Source organism: Pleurodeles waltl, chromosome 5 (genome assembly GCF_031143425.1).
Source record: "Pleurodeles waltl isolate 20211129_DDA chromosome 5, aPleWal1.hap1.20221129, whole genome shotgun sequence".
NCBI lineage: Eukaryota > Metazoa > Chordata > Amphibia > Caudata > Salamandridae > Pleurodeles > Pleurodeles waltl.
The window spans coordinates 1399206922-1399231276 of NC_090444.1; the positions used below are offsets into that span (position 1 = coordinate 1399206922).

The 24355-nt window shown below is 49.7% G+C and overlaps 1 protein-coding gene across 10 annotated transcripts in view; it reads right to left on the bottom strand.

Moving 5' to 3' along the window:
* The window catches only part of SENP6 (SUMO specific peptidase 6), a 914216-nt gene that overhangs the window by 215362 nt on the left and 674499 nt on the right, over positions 1–24355 (bottom strand). For all 10 annotated transcript variants that reach the window (XM_069235653.1, XM_069235659.1, XM_069235655.1 and 7 more), the window contains one exon: positions 3476–3579. In XM_069235653.1, coding sequence (XP_069091754.1) covers positions 3476–3579 — 104 coding nt within the window. The remainder of the gene's footprint in view (positions 1–3475; positions 3580–24355) is intronic.

Here is a 24355-nt window from a genome sequence, read left to right on the forward strand (position 1 = left end):
TCTGCTGCAGACACTTATCATTCTATAACACAATATCTGTGATTAATTTGGGGTATTCAGAGCTAGTTTAGGTTTTCTACACAGTCATACAGTTGACTGGCTAGCATTGGGTGCAGAATTGACCACTTTGCTGATTTCATGTGGTAGAAGGTTATCTGGTTCTTGGCCAATAGTCTTCATCTAAACACCACTACGATTTCAGGTATCATAACAGTCTGACTCAAAAAGCATAAAAACTGTCAAAGTCAGCATATCTAGTTTCATTACAGTTTTCACTGGTCCTCGATTCTGAGAAAAATATGCATACTACGTCCTCTTATATAAAATGTCCAAATTATGAAATGACAATGCTGGCATCACAGATGTCAACTGCGGAGACAAGTTTGCCATGCAGAATTTAGTGTATACTTTCAGAATTTCAGTGAAGGCATCGCTCATTAACTTACATGTATCAAGTTTAATGCCAATGGAGAAAGAACAGTAGGTGACAACTTTATTAAGTAGGTCTCAGACAGGGATTGAAGCTTGTGTCTTAGAAGAGAGAGCTCCATACACCACAGATAAAATAGACAGTGTTCAATGAGGAAACATTAGAGGTTCACAGTTTGCCCAATTAGTTAAATATCATAACAGCTTTTATGAAAGCCTGAAGTGGGTCAAAAGTTGTCTGCCTTTCCCCCAGGATGGAGTAGAATAAGACTGCAGTTGATCCCTTCCAGTGGCAGCCATAAAAATCTTCCTCTAACTGTACAATGCAAAATCTCACACAAGTCATAGAAACCTGCGTCATGACTCACTGTGGGCCTGATACTGACTTTTGCCTTCTTCATTTACCACTCACATCCAAAGGAGAAGACTAAGGAAGGGGTCTTATCTCAAACGGGAAACGAAATATCAATAAAAGAATGAAAGTCACAGGCACTAGTGACATCTCCGTGGAGCTAATATGTGATTCCTTCACTGGAAGGGCCACGATGTTGGGAAACAATCCAGACAGGGCCTGCTGTCTGGAGATAAACTGTTAGGAGTTACAGGGAAAAGCAGAATACATTACAACTCCCAAATCGGTGCAAAAACATCACCACATGCCTTATACATACCCATTACCATATCAGATAGGATGAATCATGTTTATCAAGTCAAACATGAAAAATCCTTAAAGTGGGAGACCAACATTTGTTTGGAGACTATGGTCTATCCACTGTCTGGAAGCCAAATCCGATAAAAGTATCTGGATTGTGGTTTGACTCAGATCTTTCTTTTGCCCATCACACTTCAGTGGTAAAAAAATATACATTACCATACATTTCATGCTACTGAGAAAGATACTCCTGCTCCCTTATTTTCCTCAGCGCATCAAGCTATCAAGAGTGGATCAACCTGCTATCCAATATTATAAATTGGCTTTTGCAGGGAGTACACAACAAAAGGTGACCCATAGTGACGTCGGCCAATTTGATGGGAGATTAGAACTGGAATGCCTGAAAACAAGTTTAGTTAAATAGGCCTTTGCAACCAATCTGGTTAACTCTGTGGTTTTGTCCCCTAACGCATTCCGGGAAGGGAAATGGCTCCGTGAGGTACAATTCGGAGAGATCAGAAAGTTCTTCCTGCATGGTCCGATCTTATCAGTCTTTGGAAACTGCTTTATCCAAGTAATGGAGGAACTCTTTTTGAACTATTGCCTTCTCATCTTCACCAGCAACGTGAAGTGGTAGTCCTTCAAAAGTCAATCTGTTACAAAACAATTATATAAATACACTATTAAAATAAGAAAATAACCAGAGATCCTGTGATCATTCTGATGAACACCATGGAAACTACATAGATGATAGGTCGTGCACACTGACTATCGGGAAACCTTCAAATGTATGTTGCTTGGGGGTTAACTCCTACTGAAAAGTGGTATCTCACATAGTATCAAGTACATCATTTTCATGCTAGTATGAAAAGATATTGCCCATACATTTTTGCTCGAATCTAAAATACAGCTACTGAAAAAAGCAAAAATAATTAGGGCAGTAAACTGAATGTGAGCAGGAGCAGGCAGACTCTGTTAGACACAAAATGTCAAATTGCAGGTTATCTTGCTGGAAAAGTGTCATAGGAAACCTATTTCTCTAAAAAGCATCTGTGGTGTCCCAACCCTAAAATAAGTTAGGATTCAAATGGACATTTAGGAAAGGAGGACCCAAGGGTCCTCCCTCAGCCCCACACTCTTCAACATTTACATGATCCCCCTAGCCAACATCCTCCGATCACACGGAATCACTATCCTCTCCTATGCAGACGACACCCAACTCATGCTCTCCCTCACCAGCAACCCCACCACCGCCAAAACCAACCTACACGCTGCTCTCCTTGACACTGCCAACTGGATGACAACTAACCACCTCAAGCTTAACTCCAACAAAACCGAGATCATCATCTTCGGCCCCAACAAAACCACATGGGACGACTCCTGGTGACCTACCGCCCTGGGCCCGCACCCACCCCCGCAAACCACGCACGCAACGCAACCTCTGCATCATCCTGGACCCCTCCCTCTCCACGACACAGCAAATCAATGCTCTTACCTCCTCCTGCTTCCACACACTCCGGACTCTAAAAAAAAAAAAATCCTTCAAATTGATTCCCCCAGAGACCAGGAAGACAGTCACCCATGCACTCATCAGCAGCAGACTAGACTACGGTAACGCCCTCTACTCCGGCACCACACTCAAACACAAACTCCAGAGAATCCAGAACACAGCTGCACGCCTCGTCCTTGGCCTCCCCGCCACAAACGAATCTCACCACACCTAAAATCCCTTCACTTGCTCCCCATAGACAAGAGAATCACATTCAAGATCCTAATCCACGCACACAAATCCCTCCACAACACCGGCCCAACCTACCTAAACGAAAGAGTAAATTTCCACACTCAACCTCCGATCAGCCGACCTCGCCCTAGCCACAGTCCCCCGTATCCAACGCACCACAGGAGGCAGGTCCTTCTCCTACCTCGCCACCAAAGCCTGGAACTCCCTCCCCACCAAACTTCGCAAAACCAAAGACCTCCGGCTCTTTAGAAAGAACCTCAAGACATAGTTGTTCGAACAGTGAGCTTCCCTGCCCCCCGTTCACCCCCCACCCCCGCCAAGCGCCTTGAGACCCTTGATTGATTGATTGATTGATGTAAGGACTTCAAAACTCGAAAGGCTTGCAAAAGTATTAAAGGTTACAATGCATGCTTGAAACACAGATGCATGTCAAAGACACACTGATTTTGCCACAAGATTGCATCAAGGTTTAAAGAGATGTAAAGTGAAGAGAATAAGATTTCAGAGGTTGGGAGTCTTCCTAATTATATAGCATTAAACTAGTCTTCTGGGAACAATCTTTCAATCGCTCAGAAATTCCATAAATCTACATTGCTGATATGATAGATGTAGGATATAGTCTCAAGAGCAATTCAAATTCCAAAAATTCTTACCAAATTATCTTGATCTTCAGAAAAATCAATAAGCTCATCCTCGCACGCTTTATTACTTTCTGGGGTTTCATCACTATAGCTTTGTCTGATAGAATCCAAGGCATCTATAAAAAAACATATAATATAAATGTTATAGGTTTTTGAACAGCATTTATATTTTGAAGTTTGTATTTTTCCTTGAAGATTTTATATTGTAATGTCCTAAAATCAACTTTGTTTCCTTATTTCTAAAAGGGCTGCGAAGTATATTCACCTGGTGAAAATTCAAATAAAATGAACAAATAATAATTGATTAACAACTGGCCAAACTCAATACTTTTTTTTCTAGAAAGTATAGTTCGCTTCATCAGTTGACTGAAAATGTAGGTACGCAGCAAGCATACCCAGAGAGAAACTGCTAGAAATATACACCACACTTCACAAATTCAGCTGACCAGAAGGGGTTGTTTTCCCCAACACATTTTTAAGCATAGAAAGTTAGTCAATACACTTTTACAGAATAAGCCTGTCATTTTGTTTTGTTCACTGTATGTCCTGCCCTTTTCTGAAATTTAAAAGTTGAAAGTTATAACTTTACAGTCATGTTCTCTCTCATACCAAGCTATTCTCTAACATCAATCAAGCTGAAAAAAGGGGCAGTAAACTTTATGTTCATGGTTATTCTTAGTCTTTGCTCCCTACTTTAACAAGTAGTTAGGTACTGAGACCATGTAAAAATAGAAAGCTTCACTAAAAGAATGCTGCTACGCAACATGTCTTGTGGAACTCAGAATGAATAAGAATGCCTTTTCACACAAAACCCGTCTTAAGTTCTTTGCCATGAGCCATCCCTAAGCCTGTTTATATACGATTTACTAACGTGCAAGAGTTTTACACAGTACATGTTACAAGGGAATGGTTAAGTGGGTGTCATAAAGGAGGGGTAGCCAGGATTAAGACTACCATGAATGTAGTGTTTCCCTCTAGTGGGAGGTCATTTAGTTCTCCCTACTATACAGCCTGGCATAGACAGAGCTTGAACAGCAAACACCAGAGAAGGCTTCAAACAACTAAGTTGGGCAGAACTTCTTAGCATAAAGCTTCATCTTACATGTGTCCAGTATATAGTGTTTTTAAAAAGAATGCAGAGGCACAAGTCTGGAATAGGCATATGTGCTTGGGATACCATTGAAGTTCTCTGGTAGAATATACATGAATTTGCAGAGGTGCAAGAACTTCTATAACCTGTACAGGTTCAAGATACACAAGATCAACCCCTTTGCAATACTGGCTTTAGACCCTTTACTGTCTGAAGAAATTCCTACAAGAGTTTAAGAACAATCCAGAAAGTCTGCAAAGAGCGGTTGCTTCCTGGTACCATTTGAGGGCTCTGGAAATGTAAAAAAGTGTGCAATGTTTCCTTGGTTGAAGCAAGGGATCCTAGCTGAAGAATCAGAAGAAAATTACTTTGGACTAGATGAAATACCTATCAAAATCTGTCAAGAAGATTGCTTTTTCTTCTGGATGAGGTAATTTTTAACAAAAAACAACACTCTAAGACAGCAAATCTACACCAAACAAAGGAAATGGCTCACACAGACTGTGCATGAGAGAGGCCAAAACTAGAACTAAGCATCAGTGAGGCATAGAATCGTCAATGAGATATTGGAGCACATCAAAGTGACATTACAGAGCCTTAATCTTTAAACAGAACATGTTACTGAGTGTGTTGAGGTAGGAACCAATGACTGGAAACTAATTTTGCAAGAATCATTTAAGATCCCTGTTCCAGTCACGTTAGTAATGAATGATAAAATGTCATTTAAGAAGGCTCTGAAAGGATTTTTATTTCTCCTTAAAGTCCAGTAGTTGAACCTAAGCCATTCTGCATTGCTCACTGCTTATCCTAGAAATTGTATATTCAGAGATATTTAAATGTTCACATGATAGTTTTGACTTACAAGTAATTGAGTTAACAATTTGAAAGGATGGTGAGAAGACCATATCCCCTTCACAAATAGTTCCACATTTGGAACCTGGGAATGTTTTGCAAGATTAACTTGAGTTACAAGAACCATCAATTGTAAAAATATCCTAATCAGTTTTATCTTGTATTTCTAAGAGCTTTCAAATGTTGAAATAGTTTGGTGAATAAAAGGAACTTCCAGGACTACTCCACGAGAGATTATCACAGGGCTCCTGATAGGCGAGAGACAATCTTAGAGAACCACAATGTTTTGTGCTGCAAAAGAGCATGTTAGTAGAACCAGATCTTCAGTATAATCTCTAGTCCTGTGAGACTAAGCAGTATGGAACATGATGTAACCTGCTCACTTTACCAGCTTTCGGTTTTCTTCTCCTGTCGATGTGACACACTGGAAGGTTATTATTTTTGAGGGACTCGTTGCAAAGCTGCATCGTAGGATACTATGAGACGGCACAGTTCACTACTCACAAATAAAATATGGAATCTGTTTGTTAGGGCATGAGCAATTGTACGTCTGAGTAGAGGAATGAAGGATCCCAACTCTAAATGGATGGCGGTCCTAGACCTGAATTATTAAGTTCAGTGGTCTAGACAATAGACTTCAGTGCTGTGCTGCACAAAACCCATCATCATTGCAATCCAAGATACAGAAAGTTAAAATGGAGAGCACTGTAACAAGTTTACTTCAGGAGTTCTACAAAGAAAGGCATCAAAAGGTCAAAGGACAATATGGATGCACAAGCCCGTGAGGTACAGGAACCTCAAAGACAACTTAACCTACTTTGCAGGGGACTGTCCAAACTCTCTCTGAAAATGGAAAAGATATGTCCACAAATAAACAAATTACGCCCTCAGAAAAGCTCTTTCCCGTGGATATTCTGTACTCATTTCTCAGTTTTCCAGTTGGTTGTCACATAGCTCTGGGCATTAATAGAGCAATACACAGGTAGCAGAAGTTGCACTCTGTTTAGCTTTTCTTAATGCTCCTCTCTATAAATGACACAATGTGAAGCTTCTTTTGGAAATTTCTTAAAGGAGTTATAGCCTACTACCCCAGAACTCATTGAGGTTTCAGATCAACAACAATTCATAAGAGATTCTTAACTAGTTAGATCGATACATATCTGTAAAGAAATGGCTCCCTGTTGCAGTTACCCCCCACTTTTTGCCTGATACTGATGCTGACTTGACTGAGAAGTGTGCTGGGACCCTGCTAACCAGGCCCCAGCACCAGTGTTCTTTCACCTAAAATGTACCATTGTTTCCACAATTGGCACAACCCTGGCACCTAGGTAAGTCCCTTGTAACTGGTACCCCTGGTACCAAGGGCCCTGATGCCAGGGAAGGTCTCTAAGGGCTGCAGCATGTCTTATGCCACCCTAGGGACCCCTCACTCAGCACAGACACACTGCTTGCCAGCTTGTGTGTGCTGATGGGGAGAAAATGACTAAGTCGACATGGCACTCCCCTCAGGGTGCCATGCCAACCTCCCACTGCCTGTGGCATAGGTAAGTCACCCCTCTAGTAGGCCTTACAGCCCTAAGGCAGGGTGCACTATACCACAGGTGAGGGCATATGTGCATGAGCACTATGCCCCTACAGTGTCTAAGCAAAACCTTAGACATTGTAAGTGCAGGGTAGCCATAAGAGTATATGGGCTGGGAGTCTGTCAAAAACGAACTCCACAGCTCCATAATGGCTACACTGAATACTGGGAAGTTTAGTATCAAACTTCTCAGAATAATAAACCCACACTGATGCCAGTGTTGGATTTATTAAAAAATGCACACAGAGGGCATCTTAGAGATACCCCCTGTATTTTACCCAATTGTTCAGTGCAGGACTGACTGGTCTGTGCCAGCCTGCTGCTGAGAGACGAGTGTCTGACCTCATGCGGTGAGAGCCTTTGTGCTCTCTGAGGACAGAAACAAATCAAATCAAATCATTAACATTTATAAAGCGCGCTACTCACCCGTGCGGGTCTCAAGGCGCTAGGGGGGAAAGGGGGGGTTATCGCTGCTCGAACAGCCAAGTCTTTAGGAGTCTCCGGAAAGCGGAGTGGTCCTGGGTGGTCCTGAGGCTGGTGGGGAGGGAGTTCCAGGTCTTGGCCGCCAGGAAGGAGAAAGATCTCCCACCCGCCGTGGAGCGGCGGGTGCGAGGGACGGCAGCAAGTGCGAGGCCAGCGGAGCGGAGGGGGCGGGTGGGGACGTAGAAGCTGAGGCGTCTGTTGAGGTATTCCGGTCCCTTGTTGTGGAGGGCTTTGTGTGCGTGGGTGAGAAGACGGAAGGTGATCCTTTTGCTGACTGGGAGCCAATGCAGGTGTCTCAGGTGTGCGGAGATGTGGCTGTTGCGGGGTACGTCGAGGATGAGGCGGGCCGAGGCGTTTTGGATGCGTTGCAGGCGGTTTTGGAGTTTGGCGGTGGTCCCGGCGTAGAGGGTGTTGCCGTAGTCCAGGCGACTCGTGACAAGGGCGTGGGTCACGGTTTTTCTGGTGTCGGCGGGGATCCAGCGGAAGATCTTGCGGAGCATGCGGAGAGTGAGGAAGCAGGCGGAGGACACGGCGTTGACTTGCTTGGTCATGGTGAGAAGAGGGTCCAAGATGAAGCCGAGGTTGCGGGCGTGGTCTGCGGGGGTCGGTGCGGTGCCGAGGGCCGTGGGCCACCAGGAGTCGTCCCAGGCGGACGGGGTGTTGCCGAGGATGAGGACTTCCGTTTTTTCAGAGTTCAGCTTTAGGCGGCTGAGCCTCATCCAATCTGCGACGTCCTTCATACCCTCTTGTAGGTTGGTCTTGGCGCTGGCGGGGTCCTTGGTGAGGGAGAGTACAAGTTGGGTGTCGTCGGCGTAGGAGGTGATGATGATGTCGTGCTTGCGTACGATGTCGGCGAGGGGGCTCATGTAGACATTGAAGAGTGTCGGGCTGAGCGATGAGCCTTGAGGTACGCCGCAGATGATCTTGGTGGGTTCTGAGCGAAACGGAGGGAGGTAAACTCTTTGGGAGCGGTTAGCGAGGAAGGAGGCGATCCAGTCCAGGGCCTGGCCTTGGATCCCGGTGGAGCGTAGGCGGGTGATTAGGGTGCGGTGACAGACGGTGTCAAAGGCAGCCGAGAGGTCGAGGAGAATGAGGGCGACTGTTTCACCGTTGTCCATCAGGGTTCTGATGTCGTCTGTGACTGAGATGAGGGCGGTTTCCGTGCTGTGGTTGGTTCGGAATCCGGTTTGTGAAGGGTCGAGCAGGTTGTTGTCTTCCAGGAAGGTGGTCAGCTGTTTGTTGACGGTCTTTTCTATTACCTTGGCTGGGAAAGGTAGAAGAGAGATGGGGCGGAAGTTTTTCAGGTCGCTTGGGTCAGCCGTAGGTTTCTTTAGTAGGGCGTTGACTTCAGCGTGCTTCCAGCATTCGGGGAAGGTAGCAGAAGAAAAAGAAGAGTTGATGACGGTCTGGAGGTGCGGGGCGATGATGTCGTCGGCTTTGTTAAAGATGAAGTGCGGGCAGGGGTCCGAAGGGGCGCCGGAGTGGATAGAGTTCATGATGGATTTGGTTTCTTCCGTGTTGATGTGGGTCCAGTTGTTGAGGGTGATGTCTGGGGAAGCGGGTTCAGTGGTGTATGGTTGGGTCTGGTGTCCGAAGCTGTCGTGGAGGTCGCTGATCTTGCGATGGAAGAAAGTGGCGAGGGATTCGCACAAATCCTGTGAGGGCGTGACGGCGTTGGCGCTGGCGCTGGGGTTGGAGAACTCTTTGACGATGCTGAAGAGTTCTCTGCTGTTGTGGCTGTTTTTGTCTAGTCTGTCGGTGAAAAAGTTCCTTTTGGCAGTGCGGATCAGGTGGTGGTGTTCGCGTGTAGCGTTCTTGAGGGCGGTCATGTTGTCAGCGGTGTGGTCCTTGCGCCAGGCCTTCTCAAGGGCACAACAAGTTTTCTTTGATTCTTTGAGGGTGTCAGAGAACCAGAGAGGTTTTTTGGTGTTGGTCTGTCGATGCGTGCGTTTGAGGGGAGCAAGGTTGTCAGCGCAGTTGGAGATCCAGTTTGTGAGGTTGAGAGCTGCGTCGTTGGGGTCGGTGGTGATGGTGGGTTGGTTGGCGGCGAGAGCGGAGAAGAGTTGCTCTTCAGGGATCTTGTTCCAATGTCGATGAGGGATGGGTTGAGTGCGGAGGTGGGAGGTCTCGCGTCGGAATGTGAAGTGGACGCAGCTGTGGTCGGTCCAGTGTAGGGCAGAGGTATGGCTGAAGAAGACGTGTTTGCTGGCGGAGAAGATAGGGTCGAGCGTGTGTCCGGCGATGTGGGTGGCGGTGTTCACCAGTTGTTTGAGGCCGAGGTTGGCGAGGTTGTCGAGCAGGGTGGTGGTGTTGGGGTCGTTGTTTTGTTCCAGATGGAAGTTGAGGTCGCCTAGGAGGATGTAGTCCGGTGAGGCGAGGGCGTGCGGGGAGATGAAGTCGGCGATGGCGTCGCTGAAAGAGGCGCGAGGTCCGGGAGGACGGTAGACGAGGGATCCTCTGAGGGTGGTCCTTGGGTCGGTGCGAATCTGAAAATGCAGGTGTTCAGCGGCGAAGGGGGGGGTCTTCGGTGGAGGTGGTGACGCTGATGGAGTCTTTGAAGATGATGGCGACACCTCCTCCTACTTGGTTGGTGCGGTCTTTTCTGGAGATCTTGTAGCCTTCGGGGATGGCGGTAGCGATGTCTGGAGCAGAGGAGGCGTTCATCCATGTCTCCGTGATGAAGGCGACGTCCGGGGCTGTGGAGTCCAGGAGGTCCCAAAGTTCAACGGCGTGCTTGTGGACGGAACGAGCGTTGATCAGGATGCACTTGAGGTGGTTGATGGCGCGTGGGCTTGTGGTCGTGGTAGTTGCGTGGTGGAAGATGCGTTTGCAGGAGTTGCAGGCGAAGGGTCCATGGGTGCGTTTGGGGTGAGCTAGGAAGCAGGTTTTGGAGCGCCCTGGGTTGAGGGCGTGGAGGGTGGTGGGGTCGTAGCGGATCAGCGGGGCTTGGGGGAGCTGGGGACCAGGGGTCGTGGCGCTGGGCGCGGGCCAGGCGCGGACGGGCGCAGACGGGCTTGCCTCTGGCGCGCCAGCGGCGTGCCCGCTGCGCGCGCCCGCTGCGCAGTCGCGCAGCGGCCGCCATAAGAGGTAGGAGGGGGGGGAGGGGTCAGCTGGGGGCGAATGGGAGCTGGGGGGCGGGGGCGTGCAGGAGGTCGCGGCGGGAAAGCGCGAGGGAGGGGGGGGGGACAGGTAGAGTGAGAGGAGCTGGGGGAGGGGGTTTAGGGTGGAGGAGGGTGAGTGTTAGGAGGTTTGGAGATTAGGGAGAGAGATAGGAGTAGGGTTGTGAAGATAGGGGAGGGGGGGTTGTAGAGGTGGGTGAGGGAGAGAGGTAGAGTGAGAGGATAGGGAGATAGGTAGTAGAGGGGGTGGCGGGAGGGGGGAGAGATAGAGAAATAGATAGAGAAAATAGATAGAGAAGTCGATAGATAGGGAAATAGATAGATAGACAGATAGGTAGGTAGGAGGAGGTGGAGAGTGGGGGAGTTAGATAGTGAGATAGGGAGCTAGAGAGATAGGAAGATAGGAGAAGTGAGGGAGGTAGATAGCGAACGGGTTAGCTAGGGGTGAGAGAGGGGGAGGCGAGTGAGGGATGGGGATGAGGAAGGAGCAGGAGGGCAGGCTCGGGGGAAGAAGACGGAGGAGGTAGAAGAGCCGAAGACAGGAGAACAGAAGACAGAAGAACAGAAGACAGAAGAACAGAAGACCGGAAGAGCAGAAGACAGAAGAACAGAAGAACAGAAGACAGAAGAACAGAAGAACAGAAGATCGGAAGAGCAGAAGAACAGAGAAGAACACAGAAGAACACAGAAGAACCGAGAAGAAGAACACAGAAGCACCGAGAAGAACACAGAAGAAGAACACAGAAGACCGGAAGAACACAGAAGAACAGAAGGGAAGAACAGAAGAACAGAAGAACACAGAAGAAGATTGCAGAGGGGGAGCGAGGAGGAAGAGACAGAGAGGAGGAAAAGAAGCAGGAGCAGGAGAGAAGGTGAGTGGCGCGGGGCAGGGCGAGGGGCTGGGAGGAGGGGGGTACTTACAGTTAGGTGGGTCTCAGGAACACAGGAACTCGGGAACTTGGAGGAGCTGCAGCGGCAGGGGGAGCGACCTACCCTTGGGTCAAGGGTCGCTACCACTGTCGCGCAGCGGCCGCCATAAGAGGTAGGAGGGGGGGGAGGGGTCAGCTGGGGGCGAATGGGAGCTGGGGGGCGGGGGCGTGCAGGAGGTCGCGGCGGGAAAGCGCGAGGGAGGGGGGGGACAGGTAGAGTGAGAGGAGCTGGGGGAGGGGGTTTAGGGTGGAGGAGGGTGAGTGTTAGGAGGTTTGGAGATTAGGGAGAGAGATAGGAGTAGGGTTGTGAAGATAGGGGAGGGGGGGTTGTAGAGGTGGGTGAGGGAGAGAGGTAGAGTGAGAGGATAGGGAGATAGGTAGTAGAGGGGGTGGCGGGAGGGGGGGAGAGAGAAATAGATAGAGAAAATAGATAGAGAAGTCGATAGATAGGGAAATAGATAGATAGACAGATAGGTAGGTAGGAGGAGGTGGAGAGTGGGGGAGTTAGATAGTGAGATAGGGAGCTAGAGAGATAGGAAGATAGGAGGAGTGAGGGAGGTAGATAGCGAACGGGTTAGCTAGGGGTGAGAGAGGGGGAGGCGAGTGAGGGAGGGGGATGAGGAAGGAGCAGGAGGGCAGGCTCGGGGGAAGAAGACGGAGGAGGTAGAAGAGCCGAAGACAGGAGAACAGAAGACAGGAGAACAGAAGACAGAAGAACAGAAGACCGGAAGAGCAGAAGACAGAAGAACAGAAGATCGGAAGAGCAGAAGAACAGAGAAGAACACAGAAGAACACAGAAGAACCGAGAAGAAGAACACAGAAGCACCGAGAAGAACAGAGAAGAAGAACACAGAAGACCGGAAGAACACAGAAGAACAGAAGGGAAGAACAGAAGAACACAGAAGAAGATTGCAGAGGGGGAGCGAGGAGGAAGAGACAGAGAGGAGGAAAAGAAGCAGGAGCAGGAGAGAAGGTGAGTGGCGAGGGGCAGGGCGAGGGGCTGGGAGGAGGGGGGGTACTTACAGTTAGGTGGGTCTCAGGAACACAGGAACTCGGGAACTTGGAGGAGCTGCAGCGGCAGGGGGAGCGACCTACCCTTGGGTCAAGGGTCGCTACCACTGTCGCGCAGCGGCCGCCATAAGAGGTAGGAGGGGGGGGAGGGGTCAGCTGGGGGCGAATGGGAGCTGGGGGGCGGGGGCGTGCAGGAGGTCGCGGCGGGAAAGCGCGAGGGAGGGGGGGGGACAGGTAGAGTGAGAGGAGCTGGGGGAGGGGGTTTAGGGTGGAGGAGGGTGAGTGTTAGGAGGTTTGGAGATTAGGGAGAGAGATAGGAGTAGGGTTGTGAAGATAGGGGAGGGGGGGTTGTAGAGGTGGGTGAGGGAGAGAGGTAGAGTGAGAGGATAGGGAGATAGGTAGTAGAGGGGGTGGCGGGAGGGGGGGAGAGATAGAGAAATAGATAGAGAAAATAGATAGAGAAGTCGATAGATAGGGAAATAGATAGATAGACAGATAGGTAGGTAGGAGGAGGTGGAGAGTGGGGGAGTTAGATAGTGAGATAGGGAGCTAGAGAGATAGGAAGATAGGAGGAGTGAGGGAGGTAGATAGCGAACGGGTTAGCTAGGGGTGAGAGAGGGGGAGGCGAGTGAGGGAGGGGGATGAGGAAGGAGCAGGAGGGCAGGCTCGGGGGAAGAAGACGGAGGAGGTAGAAGAGCCGAAGACAGGAGAACAGAAGACAGAAGAACAGAAGACAGAAGAACAGAAGACAGAAGAACGGAAGAACAGAAGAACAGAAGAACAGAAGAACAGAAGAACAGAAGAACAGAAGAACAGAAGAACAGAAGAACAGAAGAACAGAAGAACAGAAGAACAGAACAGAAGAACAGAAGAACAGAAGAACAGAAGAACAGAGAAGAACAGAGAAGAACAGAGAAGAACAGAGAAGAACACAGAAGCACCGAGAAGAACAGAGAAGAAGAACACAGAAGACCGGAAGAACACAGAAGAACAGAAGAACACAGAAGAACAGAAGAACACAGAAGAACAGAAGGGAAGAACAGAAGAACAGAAGAACACAGAAGAAGATTGCAGAGGGGGAGCGAGGAGGAAGAGACAGAGAGGAGGAAAAGAAGCAGGAGCAGGAGAGAAGGTGAGTGGCGCGGGGCAGGGCGAGGGGCTGGGAGGAGGGGGGTACTTACAGTTAGGTGGGTCTCAGGAACACAGGAACTCGGGAACTTGGAGGAGCTGCAGCGGCAGGGGGAGCGACCTACCACAAAGCCTGCTCTGGGTGGAGGTGCTTCACACCTCCCCCTGCAGGAACTGTAACACCTAGCAGTGAGCTTCAAAGGCTCAAGCTTCGTGTTACAATGCCCCAGGGCACTCCAGCTAGTAGAGATGCCCGCCTCCTGGACCCAGCCCCCACTTTTGGCGGCAAGTCCAGGAGAGATAATGAGAAAAACAAGGAGGAGTCACTGGCCAGTCAGGACAGCCCCTAAGGTGTCCTGAGCTGAGGTGACTCTGACTTTTAGAAATCCTCCATCTTGTAGAAGGAGGATTCCCCCAATAGGGATAGGAATGTGACCCCCTCCCCTTGGGAGGAGGCACAAAGAAGGTGTACCCACCCTCAGGGCTAGTAGCCATTGGCTACTAACCCCCCAGACCTAAACACGCCCTTAAATTTAGTATTTAAGGGCTTCCCTGGACCCTAGAAAATTAGATTCCTGCAACAACAAGAAGAAGGACTGCCCAGCTGAAAACCCCTGCAGAGGAAGACCAGAAGACAACAACTGCCTTGGCTCCAGAAACTCACCGGCCTGTCTCCTGCCTTCCAAAGAACTCTGCTCCAGCGACGCCTTCCAAAGGGACCAGCGACCTCTGAATCCTCTGAGGACTGCCCTGCTTCGACGACGACAAGAAACTCCCGAGGACAGCGGACCTGCTCCAAAAAGACTGAAACTTTGTTTCAAGAAGCAGCTTTAAAGAACCCAGCAACTCCCCGCAAGAAGCGTGAGACTTGCAACACTGCACCCGGCGACCCCGACTCGGCTGGTGGAGAACCAACACCTCAGGGAGGACCCCCGGACTACTCTACGACTGTGAGTACCAAAACCTGTCCCCCCTGAGCCCCCACAGCGCCGCCTGCAGAGGGAATCTCGAGGCTTCCCCTGACCACGACTCTCTGAAACCTAAGTCCCGACGCCTGGAAAAGACCCTGCACCCGCAGCCCCCAGGACCTGAAGGACCGGACTTTCACTGCAGAAGTGACCCCCAGGAGTCCCTCTCCCTTGCCCAAGTGGAGGTTTCCCCGAGGAAGCCCCCCCTTGCCTGCCTGCAGCGCTGAAGAGATCCCTTGATCTCTCATTGACTTACATTGCGAACCCGACGCTTGTTCTGAGACTGCACCCGGCCGCCCCCGCGCCGCTGAGGGTGAAATTTCTGTGTGGGCTTGTGTCCCCCCCGGTGCCCTACAAAACCCCCCTGGTCTGCCCTCCGAAGACGCGGGTACTTACCTGCAAGCAGACCGGAACCGGGGCACCCCCTTCTCTCCATTGCAGCCTATGCGTTTTGGGCACCATTTTGAACTCTGCACCTGACCGGCCCTGAGCTGCTGGTGTGGTAACTTTGGGGTTGCTCTGAACCCCCAACGGTGGGCTACCTTGGACCAAGAACTGAACCCTGTAAGCGTTTTACTTACCTGGTAAAACTAACAAAAACTTACCTCCCCCAGGAACTGTGAAAATTGCACTGTGTCCACTTTTGAAATAGCTATTTGTGAATAACTTGAAAAGTATACATGCAATTGAAATGATTCAAAGTTCCTAATGTACTTACCTGCAATACCTTTCAAACAAGATATTACATGTTAAATTTGAACCTGTGGTTCTTAAAATAAACTAAGAAAAGATATTTTTCTATAACAAAACCTATTGGCTGGATTTGTCTCTGAGTGTGTGTACCTCATTTATTGTCTATGTGTATGTACAACAAATGCTTAACACTACTCCTTGGATAAGCCTACTGCTCGACCACACTACCACAAAATAGAGCATTAGTATTATCTCTTTTTACCACTATTTTACCTCTAAGGGGAACCCTTGGACTCTGTGCATGCTATTCCTTACTTTGAAATAGCACATACAGAGCCAACTTCCTACAATATCCTAGTTAGTGCACAGTTCCTTCAAAGCTTGCCTGATGCTGCACTTTTCAACCTCAAACAATATTTGAGAACTGTAATTGGGCCACCCTGGTGCAGTTGGCAAGCCTAATTTCCAGCTGTAGCTGGCAAACCGGGATACATTTTGGAAGACCAAAAATGGATCTGATGGCAGCAAACAACATGGCCTCTAGATTGTTATGTAGTTATTTGCCATATGGAGTATCTGTATAAAACTGCTGGCAAGAACTTAGTTCTAAACAGTTCAGGATCGAATCTGGTGAAGGGACGTGGCGTTTTAAATACATTTTGCGTAGTAGGTAACACAGCTAGCTGGATCTATTCTGCATAGCCTTGTGAGTCCTGCAACATATTTTTCAGACTTGTCATACCCCTAAATACTGATATGCCTTAACTTCAACGCGTCTCCAACGATTGACCAATTATGCTGATGTTTAGATATACCAAATTATAATATCTGACTCTGATATATTAAATTTGAAATAATTTCAGTCAGAGTATATGAAAGACCAATTAGTGTGTGGTCCAAAAGAACAATATCATCTGCACATTGCAAAGCGGGTACATGTACACAATCCAACCTAGTCAAAAAGGATCCAATTTAATTCAGTACTGGGATGAGGTCTGCTTTATAAAGCAGAAAAACAAGTGGTGCTAGTACACAGCCCTGTTTTAACCCACGGTTCATGGGAATCTTCGAGGAGACAGACCAATAAATCTGTACGTAGCAACAGGATAGCAATTAGTAGTGGTTTCGGAATGCCCCAATTTTGAATGAGGACATGTGCAACAAAGCATTGCATATCACCCATGCAGTATCGTTCGTAGCTCAAGCCATAATATCAGTCATGTATTTCTTTATTCAAACCTGCAGTAAAACAGACTCTCTTGATTTTAACTTTCAGAGAGGTTGTCCTTTTCTGGCAAAATCTGCAGACCTGGAGAGAGTAATTGTAGGAAGCTGGCTCTGTATGCACTATTTCAAAGTAAGGAATAGTATGCACAGAGTCCAAGGGTTCCCCTTAGAGGTAAGATAGTGGCAAAAAGAGATAATACTAATGCTCTATTTTGTGGTAGTGTGGTCGAGCAGTAGGCTTATCAAAGGAGTAGTGTTAAGCATTTGTTGTACATACACACAGGCAATAAATGAGGAACACACACTCAGAAACAATTCCAGGCCAATAGGTTTTTGTTATAGAAAAATATATTTTCTTAGTTTAGTTTAAGAACCACAGGTTCAAATTCTACATGTAATATCTCATTTGAAAGGTATTGCAGGTAAGTACTTTAGGAACTTGGAATAATCACAATAGCATATATACTTTCTACATAAAACACATATAGCTATTTTAAAAGTGGACACAGTGCAATTTTCACAGTTCCTAGGGGAGGTAAGTTATTGTTAGTTCTTGCAGGTAAGTAAACCACCTACGGGGTTCAAATTGGGGTCCAAGGTAGCCCACCGTTGGGGGTTCAGAGCAACCCCAAAGTCACCACACCAGCAGCTCAGGGCCGGTCAGGTGCAGAGTTCAAAGTGGTGCCCAAAACGCATAGGCTTCAATGAAGAAGGGGGTGCCCCGGTTCCAGTCTGCCAGCAGGTAAGTACTCGCGTCTTCGGAGGGCACCGGGGGGGACACAAGTCCACACAGAAAGTACACCCTCAGCAGCGCGGGGGCGGCCGGGTGCAGTGTGCAAACAAGCGTCGGGTTTGTAATAGGAATCAATGGGAGACCAAGGGGTCTCTTCAGTGGGGCAGGCAGGCAAGGGGGAGGCTCCTCGGGGTAGCTACCACCTGGGCAAGGGAGAGGGCCTCCTGGGGGTCACTCCTGCACTGGAGTTCCGATCCTTCAGATCCTGGGGGCTGCGGGTGCAGAGTCTTTTCCAGGCGTCGGGATTTCATAGTCAGGCAGTCGCGGTCAGGGGGAGCCTCGGGATTCCCTCTGCAGGCGTTGCTGTGGGGGCTCAGGGGGGACAACTTTGGTTACTCACAGTCTTGGAGTCGCCTGGGGGTCCTCCCTGTAGCGTTGTTTCTTTACCAGTCGAGTCGGGGTCGCCGGGTGCAGTGTTGCAAGTCTCACGCTTCTGGTGGGAATAGCAGGGGTCTTTAAAGTTGCTCCGCTGGAAACAAAGTTGCAGTCTTTGTTGAACAGGGCCGCTGTTCTCGGGAGTTTCTTGGTCCTTTTTAGAGCAGGGCAGTCCTCTGAGGATTCAGAGGTCGCTGGTCCTGGGGAAAGCGTCGCTGGAGCAGTTTTCTTCCGAAGGGGGAGACAGGCCGGTAGGGCTGGGGTCAAAGCAGTTGGTGTCTCCGTCTTCTCTGCAGGGTTTTCAGCTCAGCAGTCCTCCTCTTCTTTAGATTGCAGGAATCTGAGTTCCTAGGTTCAGGGGAGCCCCTAAATACAGAATTTAGGGGTGTGTTTAGGTCAGGGAGGGCAGTAGCCAATGGCTACTAGCCCTGAGGGTGGCTACACCCTCTTTGTGCCTCCTCCCAAGGGGAGGGGGTCACATTCCTATCCCTATTGGGGGGATCCTCCATCTGCAAGATGGAGGATTCCTAAAAGTCAGAGTCACTTCAGCTCAGGTTGCCTTAGGGGCTGTCCTGACTGGCCAGTGGCTCCTCCTTGTTTTTCTCATTATCTCCTCCGGCCTTGCCGCCAAAAGTGGGGCCGTGGCCGGAGGGGGCGGGCAACTCCACTAGCTGGAATGCCCTGTGGTGCTGGAACAAAGGGGGTGAGCCTTTGAGGCTCATCGCCAGGTGTTACAGCTCCTACCTTGGGGAGGTGATAGCATCTCCACCCAGTGCAGGCTTTGTTACCAGCCACAGAGTGACAAAGGCACTCTCCCCATGTGGCCAGCAACATGTCTCGAGTGTGGCAGGCTGCTAAAACCAGTCAGCCTACACGGGTAGTTGGTTAAGGTTTCAGGGGGCACCTCTAAGGTGCCCTCTGGGGTGTATTTTACAATAAAATGTACACTGGCATCAGTGTGCATTTATTGTGCTGAGAAGTTTGATACGAGACTTCCCAGTTTTCAGTGTAGCCATTATGGTACTGTGGAGTTCGTGTTTGACAGACTCCCAGACCATATACTCTTATGGCTACCCAGCACTTACAATGTCTAAGGTTTTGTTTAGACACTGTAGGGGCACAGTGCTCATGCACTGGTGCCCTCACCTATGGTATAGTGCACCCTGCCTTAGGGCTGTAAGGCATGCTAGAGGGGTGACTTATCTATACAGCATAGGCAGTGTGAGGTTGGCATGGCACCCTGAGGGGAGTGCCATGTCGACTTACTCGTTTTGTCCTCACCAGCACACACAAGCTGGCAAGCAGTGTGTCTGTGCTGAGTGAGGGGTCCCCAGGGTGGCATAAGATATGCTGCAGCCCTTAGAGACCTTCCCTGGCATCAGGGCCCTTGGTACTAGGGGTACCAGTTACAAGGGACTTACCTGGATGCCAGGGTGTGCCAATTGTCAAAACAAAAGTACAGGTTAGAGAAAGAACACTGGTGCTGGGGCCTGGTTAGCAGGCCTCAGCACACTTTCAAATCAAAACATAGCACCAGCAAAGGCAAAAAGTCAGGGGGTAACCATGCCAAGGAGGCATTTCTTTACAGTAATGTTAAAACTCATTGTTTGCCCTGCAGTGCTTCAGCAACTTTTTGAATTTGGGGGTAGGATCAATGAATGTCTTCAGAAATGGAGAGCATTAATCTCCAACAAATGAGCACTAAACATAATAACATAGTTCAGCATACATAAAACTAATATGAAAGTCACCAAAAAACTGCAGCAAAGGTCAAGACCTGTCTAAGGAAACGAGCAATATAGTTGGGTCCCTGGAGAAGAAATATATCAATGGTCTACTCTGTTTATTTTCTAGTAAGAAAGCCAGAGGAGACATTCAGGTTCATTTAGATGGATGTGCTTTTATCAAATTCTTAAGATGCTAAATTTCAAAATGGCCAGGTGCTAAAGGTCTTGAGACTGCAGAAATGAGGCTACGTGGCAACCACAGACCTCAAAGACACAAGAGGTTCCTGCGGATGGTTGTGGACAAGGTACAGTACCAGCTCAATGTGCTCCCCTTTTGGATAAAATCTGCACCAGGGTTTTTCAGTGTCTTGCTGTATTGGCAGCACAGTTGGGGAGGGAAGAGATTCACCTCTACCCATACCTAGATGACTGTTGCGTAAAGGTCAAGTCGATCAAACGGTTCCAGGAGAACATAACCATAGTCATAGAAACACACTACATATTCTTCTTCGACCTGAAGAAATTATCTCTAGTCCCAGAGAGGTAAGAGACTAAACTCAAGGGTGGCCAAAGCATTCCCCATTACTCAGGATCTTGGCACTGACCAACCAATCTTTCCTACATCAGAAGGGGCAACCTGTGTCAATGTGGACACTGGCATAATTGTTGATCATCCGGGAGTTGGGAGAATCTAGTGATTGTCACAGAAATGGTACAAAGAGAGATACATTGGTGGTATACACTGAACATCACAGCATGTAGTATTTTCAAACAACTCCTCCCTCTGTTAGCATCACGACACATGCATCCCACACTGGAGTGAGGAGCCCACATGGGAAAGCTGAACATCAGGGGCTATGGAGCCCAGAGGAAGTGTTAAAATATATAGATGTGTTGGATCTGATCACTGTTCTTGATCCTAAAGACCTTACAGATGCTATCCTAGGACAAAATGGTTCAAATCCAGTCAAACAAAACAACCACTATTTTATCTAAATAAGCAGAGGAACGAGGCAACTTACAGTGGCCAGGTAGCTCAAGACGTGGAAATGGGCTATTAAAAGGAGGATATTATTGATGACCGTACACCTGTCAGGGATTCGAAACACAGAAGCGAACAGGGCTAAGCAGACAAGCAAGTGCTTCACTTGAAATGGAGCTAAAACAAGAAATAGTGGAGAGAATGTTTCAGGAGTGGGGAAAGCCACAAATAAATCTATATGCAACACACATGAATGCAAAATGGGGAAAACTTCACATCCAGATACATACTTCATCAACCACTAGGGAATGCCCTGTGAATAGTTTGGTCAGGGAAATTTTCAAATGCTTTTCCCTCAATCCTGCTGATAACTCTGGTGTTAGACGGGTACGGACAACGACAATGACATGGTGATAGTACCTCAAAGGGTTAGACGGACAAGGTTCTGCAATCTGGTGGACATGGCACAGGACACCATGATGATGCTACCGGCTCATCAAGACTTGTTTACAATGCAAAGGGTCCAGGTGTATCAGCTGAACCAGCCACTTAGCCTATCTCTATGACTCCTAAAGACCTAGAGGTTTGTGAACCATAACTAGAGATCCATGGAAGTTTGAAGAGAGGCCAGAAGGCCCATCACTCAATAATGCTACCTACAGCACAAACTAACATGTTAATAACCAGCTTTAACAAGGTAGAACTTAGGGGCAGCTGGACACAGGATACTACCATTGTTGGATACCTCATTCACCTGGTAGACGAAGGGCTTTCATACTGCCCACTAAAGTGCACCTCTTAGCCACAGTGGTGTACACAGGGCCATTATAAGAAGACATTTCTCCAGTGTGCAGATAACCAAAAGTTACCTAGAAGGAGCAAAAGGTGTAGCTCCACCAAGGTCAGGATCAGCATCACTGTGGAACCTAAACCTACTGCTAACAAAGTTGGTGAAGCTTTCTTTTGAACCTGGTCATAATTCAAAATTCAAGATCTGGACGGCAGCAAGTGCGAGGCCAGCGGAGCGGAGGGGGCGGGTGGGGACGTAGAAGCTGAGGCGTCTGTTGAGGTATTCCGGTCCCTTGTTGTGGAGGGCTTTGTGTGCGTGGGTGAGAAGACGGAAGGTGATCCTTTTGCTGACTGGGAGCCAATGCAGGTGTCTCAGGTGTGCGGAGATGTGGCTGTTGCGGGGTACGTCGAGGATGAGGCGGGCCGAGGCGTTTTGGATGCGTTGCAGGCGGTTTTGGAGTTTGGCGGTGGTCCCGGCGTAGAGGGTGTTGCCGTAGTCCAGGCGACTCGTGACAAGGGCGTGGGTCACGGTTTTTCTGGTGTCGGCGGGGATCCAGCGGAAGATCTTGCGGAGCATGCGGAGAGTGAGGAAGCAGGCGGAGGACACGGCGTTGACTTGCTTGGTCATGGTGAGAAGAGGGTCCAAGATGAAGCCGAGGTTGCGGGCGTGGTCTGCGGGGGTCGGTGCGGTGCCGAGGGCCGTGGGCCACCAGGAGTCGTCCCAGGCGGACGGGGTGTTGCCGAGGATGAGGACTTCCGTTTTTTCAGAGTTCAGCTTTAGGCGGCTGAGCCTCATCCAATCTGCGACGTCCTTCATACCCTCTTGTAGGTTGGTCTTGGCGCTGGCGGGGTCCTTGGTGAGGGAGAGTACAAGTTGGGTGTCGTCGGCGTAGGAGGTGATGATGATGTCGTGCTTGCGTACGATGTCGGCGAGGGGGCTCATGTAGACATTGAAGAGTGTCGGGCTGAGCGATGAGCCTTGAGGTACGCCGCAGATGATCTTGGTGGGTTCTGAGCGAAACGGAGGGAGGTAAACTCTTTGGGAGCGGTTAGCGAGGAAGGAGGCGATCCAGTCCAGGGCCTGGCCTTGGATCCCGGTGGAGCGTAGGCGGGTGATTAGGGTGCGGTGACAGACGGTGTCAAAGGCAGCCGAGAGGTCGAGGAGAATGAGGGCGACTGTTTCACCGTTGTCCATCAGGGTTCTGATGTCGTCTGTGACTGAGATGAGGGCGGTTTCCGTGCTGTGGTTGGTTCGGAATCCGGTTTGTGAAGGGTCGAGCAGGTTGTTGTCTTCCAGGAAGGTGGTCAGCTGTTTGTTGACGGTCTTTTCTATTACCTTGGCTGGGAAAGGTAGAAGAGAGATGGGGCGGAAGTTTTTCAGGTCGCTTGGGTCAGCCGTAGGTTTCTTTAGTAGGGCGTTGACTTCAGCGTGCTTCCAGCATTCGGGGAAGGTAGCAGAAGAAAAAGAAGAGTTGATGACGGTCTGGAGGTGCGGGGCGATGATGTCGTCGGCTTTGTTAAAGATGAAGTGCGGGCAGGGGTCCGAAGGGGCGCCGGAGTGGATAGAGTTCATGATGGATTTGGTTTCTTCCGTGTTGATGTGGGTCCAGTTGTTGAGGGTGATGTCTGGGGAAGCGGGTTCAGTGGTGTATGGTTGGGTCTGGTGTCCGAAGCTGTCGTGGAGGTCGCTGATCTTGCGATGGAAGAAAGTGGCGAGGGATTCGCACAAATCCTGTGAGGGCGTGACGGCGTTGGCGCTGGCGCTGGGGTTGGAGAACTCTTTGACGATGCTGAAGAGTTCTCTGCTGTTGTGGCTGTTTTTGTCTAGTCTGTCGGTGAAAAAGTTCCTTTTGGCAGTGCGGATCAGGTGGTGGTGTTCGCGTGTAGCGTTCTTGAGGGCGGTCATGTTGTCAGCGGTGTGGTCCTTGCGCCAGGCCTTCTCAAGGGCACAACAAGTTTTCTTTGATTCTTTGAGGGTGTCAGAGAACCAGAGAGGTTTTTTGGTGTTGGTCTGTCGATGCGTGCGTTTGAGGGGAGCAAGGTTGTCAGCGCAGTTGGAGATCCAGTTTGTGAGGTTGAGAGCTGCGTCGTTGGGGTCGGTGGTGATGGTGGGTTGGTTGGCGGCGAGAGCGGAGAAGAGTTGCTCTTCAGGGATCTTGTTCCAATGTCGATGAGGGATGGGTTGAGTGCGGAGGTGGGAGGTCTCGCGTCGGAATGTGAAGTGGACGCAGCTGTGGTCGGTCCAGTGTAGGGCAGAGGTATGGCTGAAGAAGACGTGTTTGCTGGCGGAGAAGATAGGGTCGAGCGTGTGTCCGGCGATGTGGGTGGCGGTGTTCACCAGTTGTTTGAGGCCGAGGTTGGCGAGGTTGTCGAGCAGGGTGGTGGTGTTGGGGTCGTTGTTTTGTTCCAGATGGAAGTTGAGGTCGCCTAGGAGGATGTAGTCCGGTGAGGCGAGGGCGTGCGGGGAGATGAAGTCGGCGATGGCGTCGCTGAAAGAGGCGCGAGGTCCGGGAGGACGGTAGACGAGGGATCCTCTGAGGGTGGTCCTTGGGTCGGTGCGAATCTGAAAATGCAGGTGTTCAGCGGCGAAGGGGGGGGTCTTCGGTGGAGGTGGTGACGCTGATGGAGTCTTTGAAGATGATGGCGACACCTCCTCCTACTTGGTTGGTGCGGTCTTTTCTGGAGATCTTGTAGCCTTCGGGGATGGCGGGTAGCGATGTCTGGAGCAGAGGAGGCGTTCATCCATGTCTCCGTGATGAAGGCGACGTCCGGGGCTGTGGAGTCCAGGAGGTCCCAAAGTTCAACGGCGTGCTTGTGGACGGAACGAGCGTTGATCAGGATGCACTTGAGGTGGTTGATGGCGCGTGGGCTTGTGGTCGTGGTAGTTGCGTGGTGGAAGATGCGTTTGCAGGAGTTGCAGGCGAAGGGTCCATGGGTGCGTTTGGGGTGAGCTAGGAAGCAGGTTTTGGAGCGCCCTGGGTTGAGGGCGTGGAGGGTGGTGGGGTCGTAGCGGATCAGCGGGGCTTGGGGGAGCTGGGGACCAGGGGACGTGGCGCTGGGCGCGGGCCAGGCGCGGACGGGCGCAGACGGGCTTGCCTCTGGCGCGCCAGCGGCGTGCCCGCTGCGCGCGCCCGCTGCGCAGTC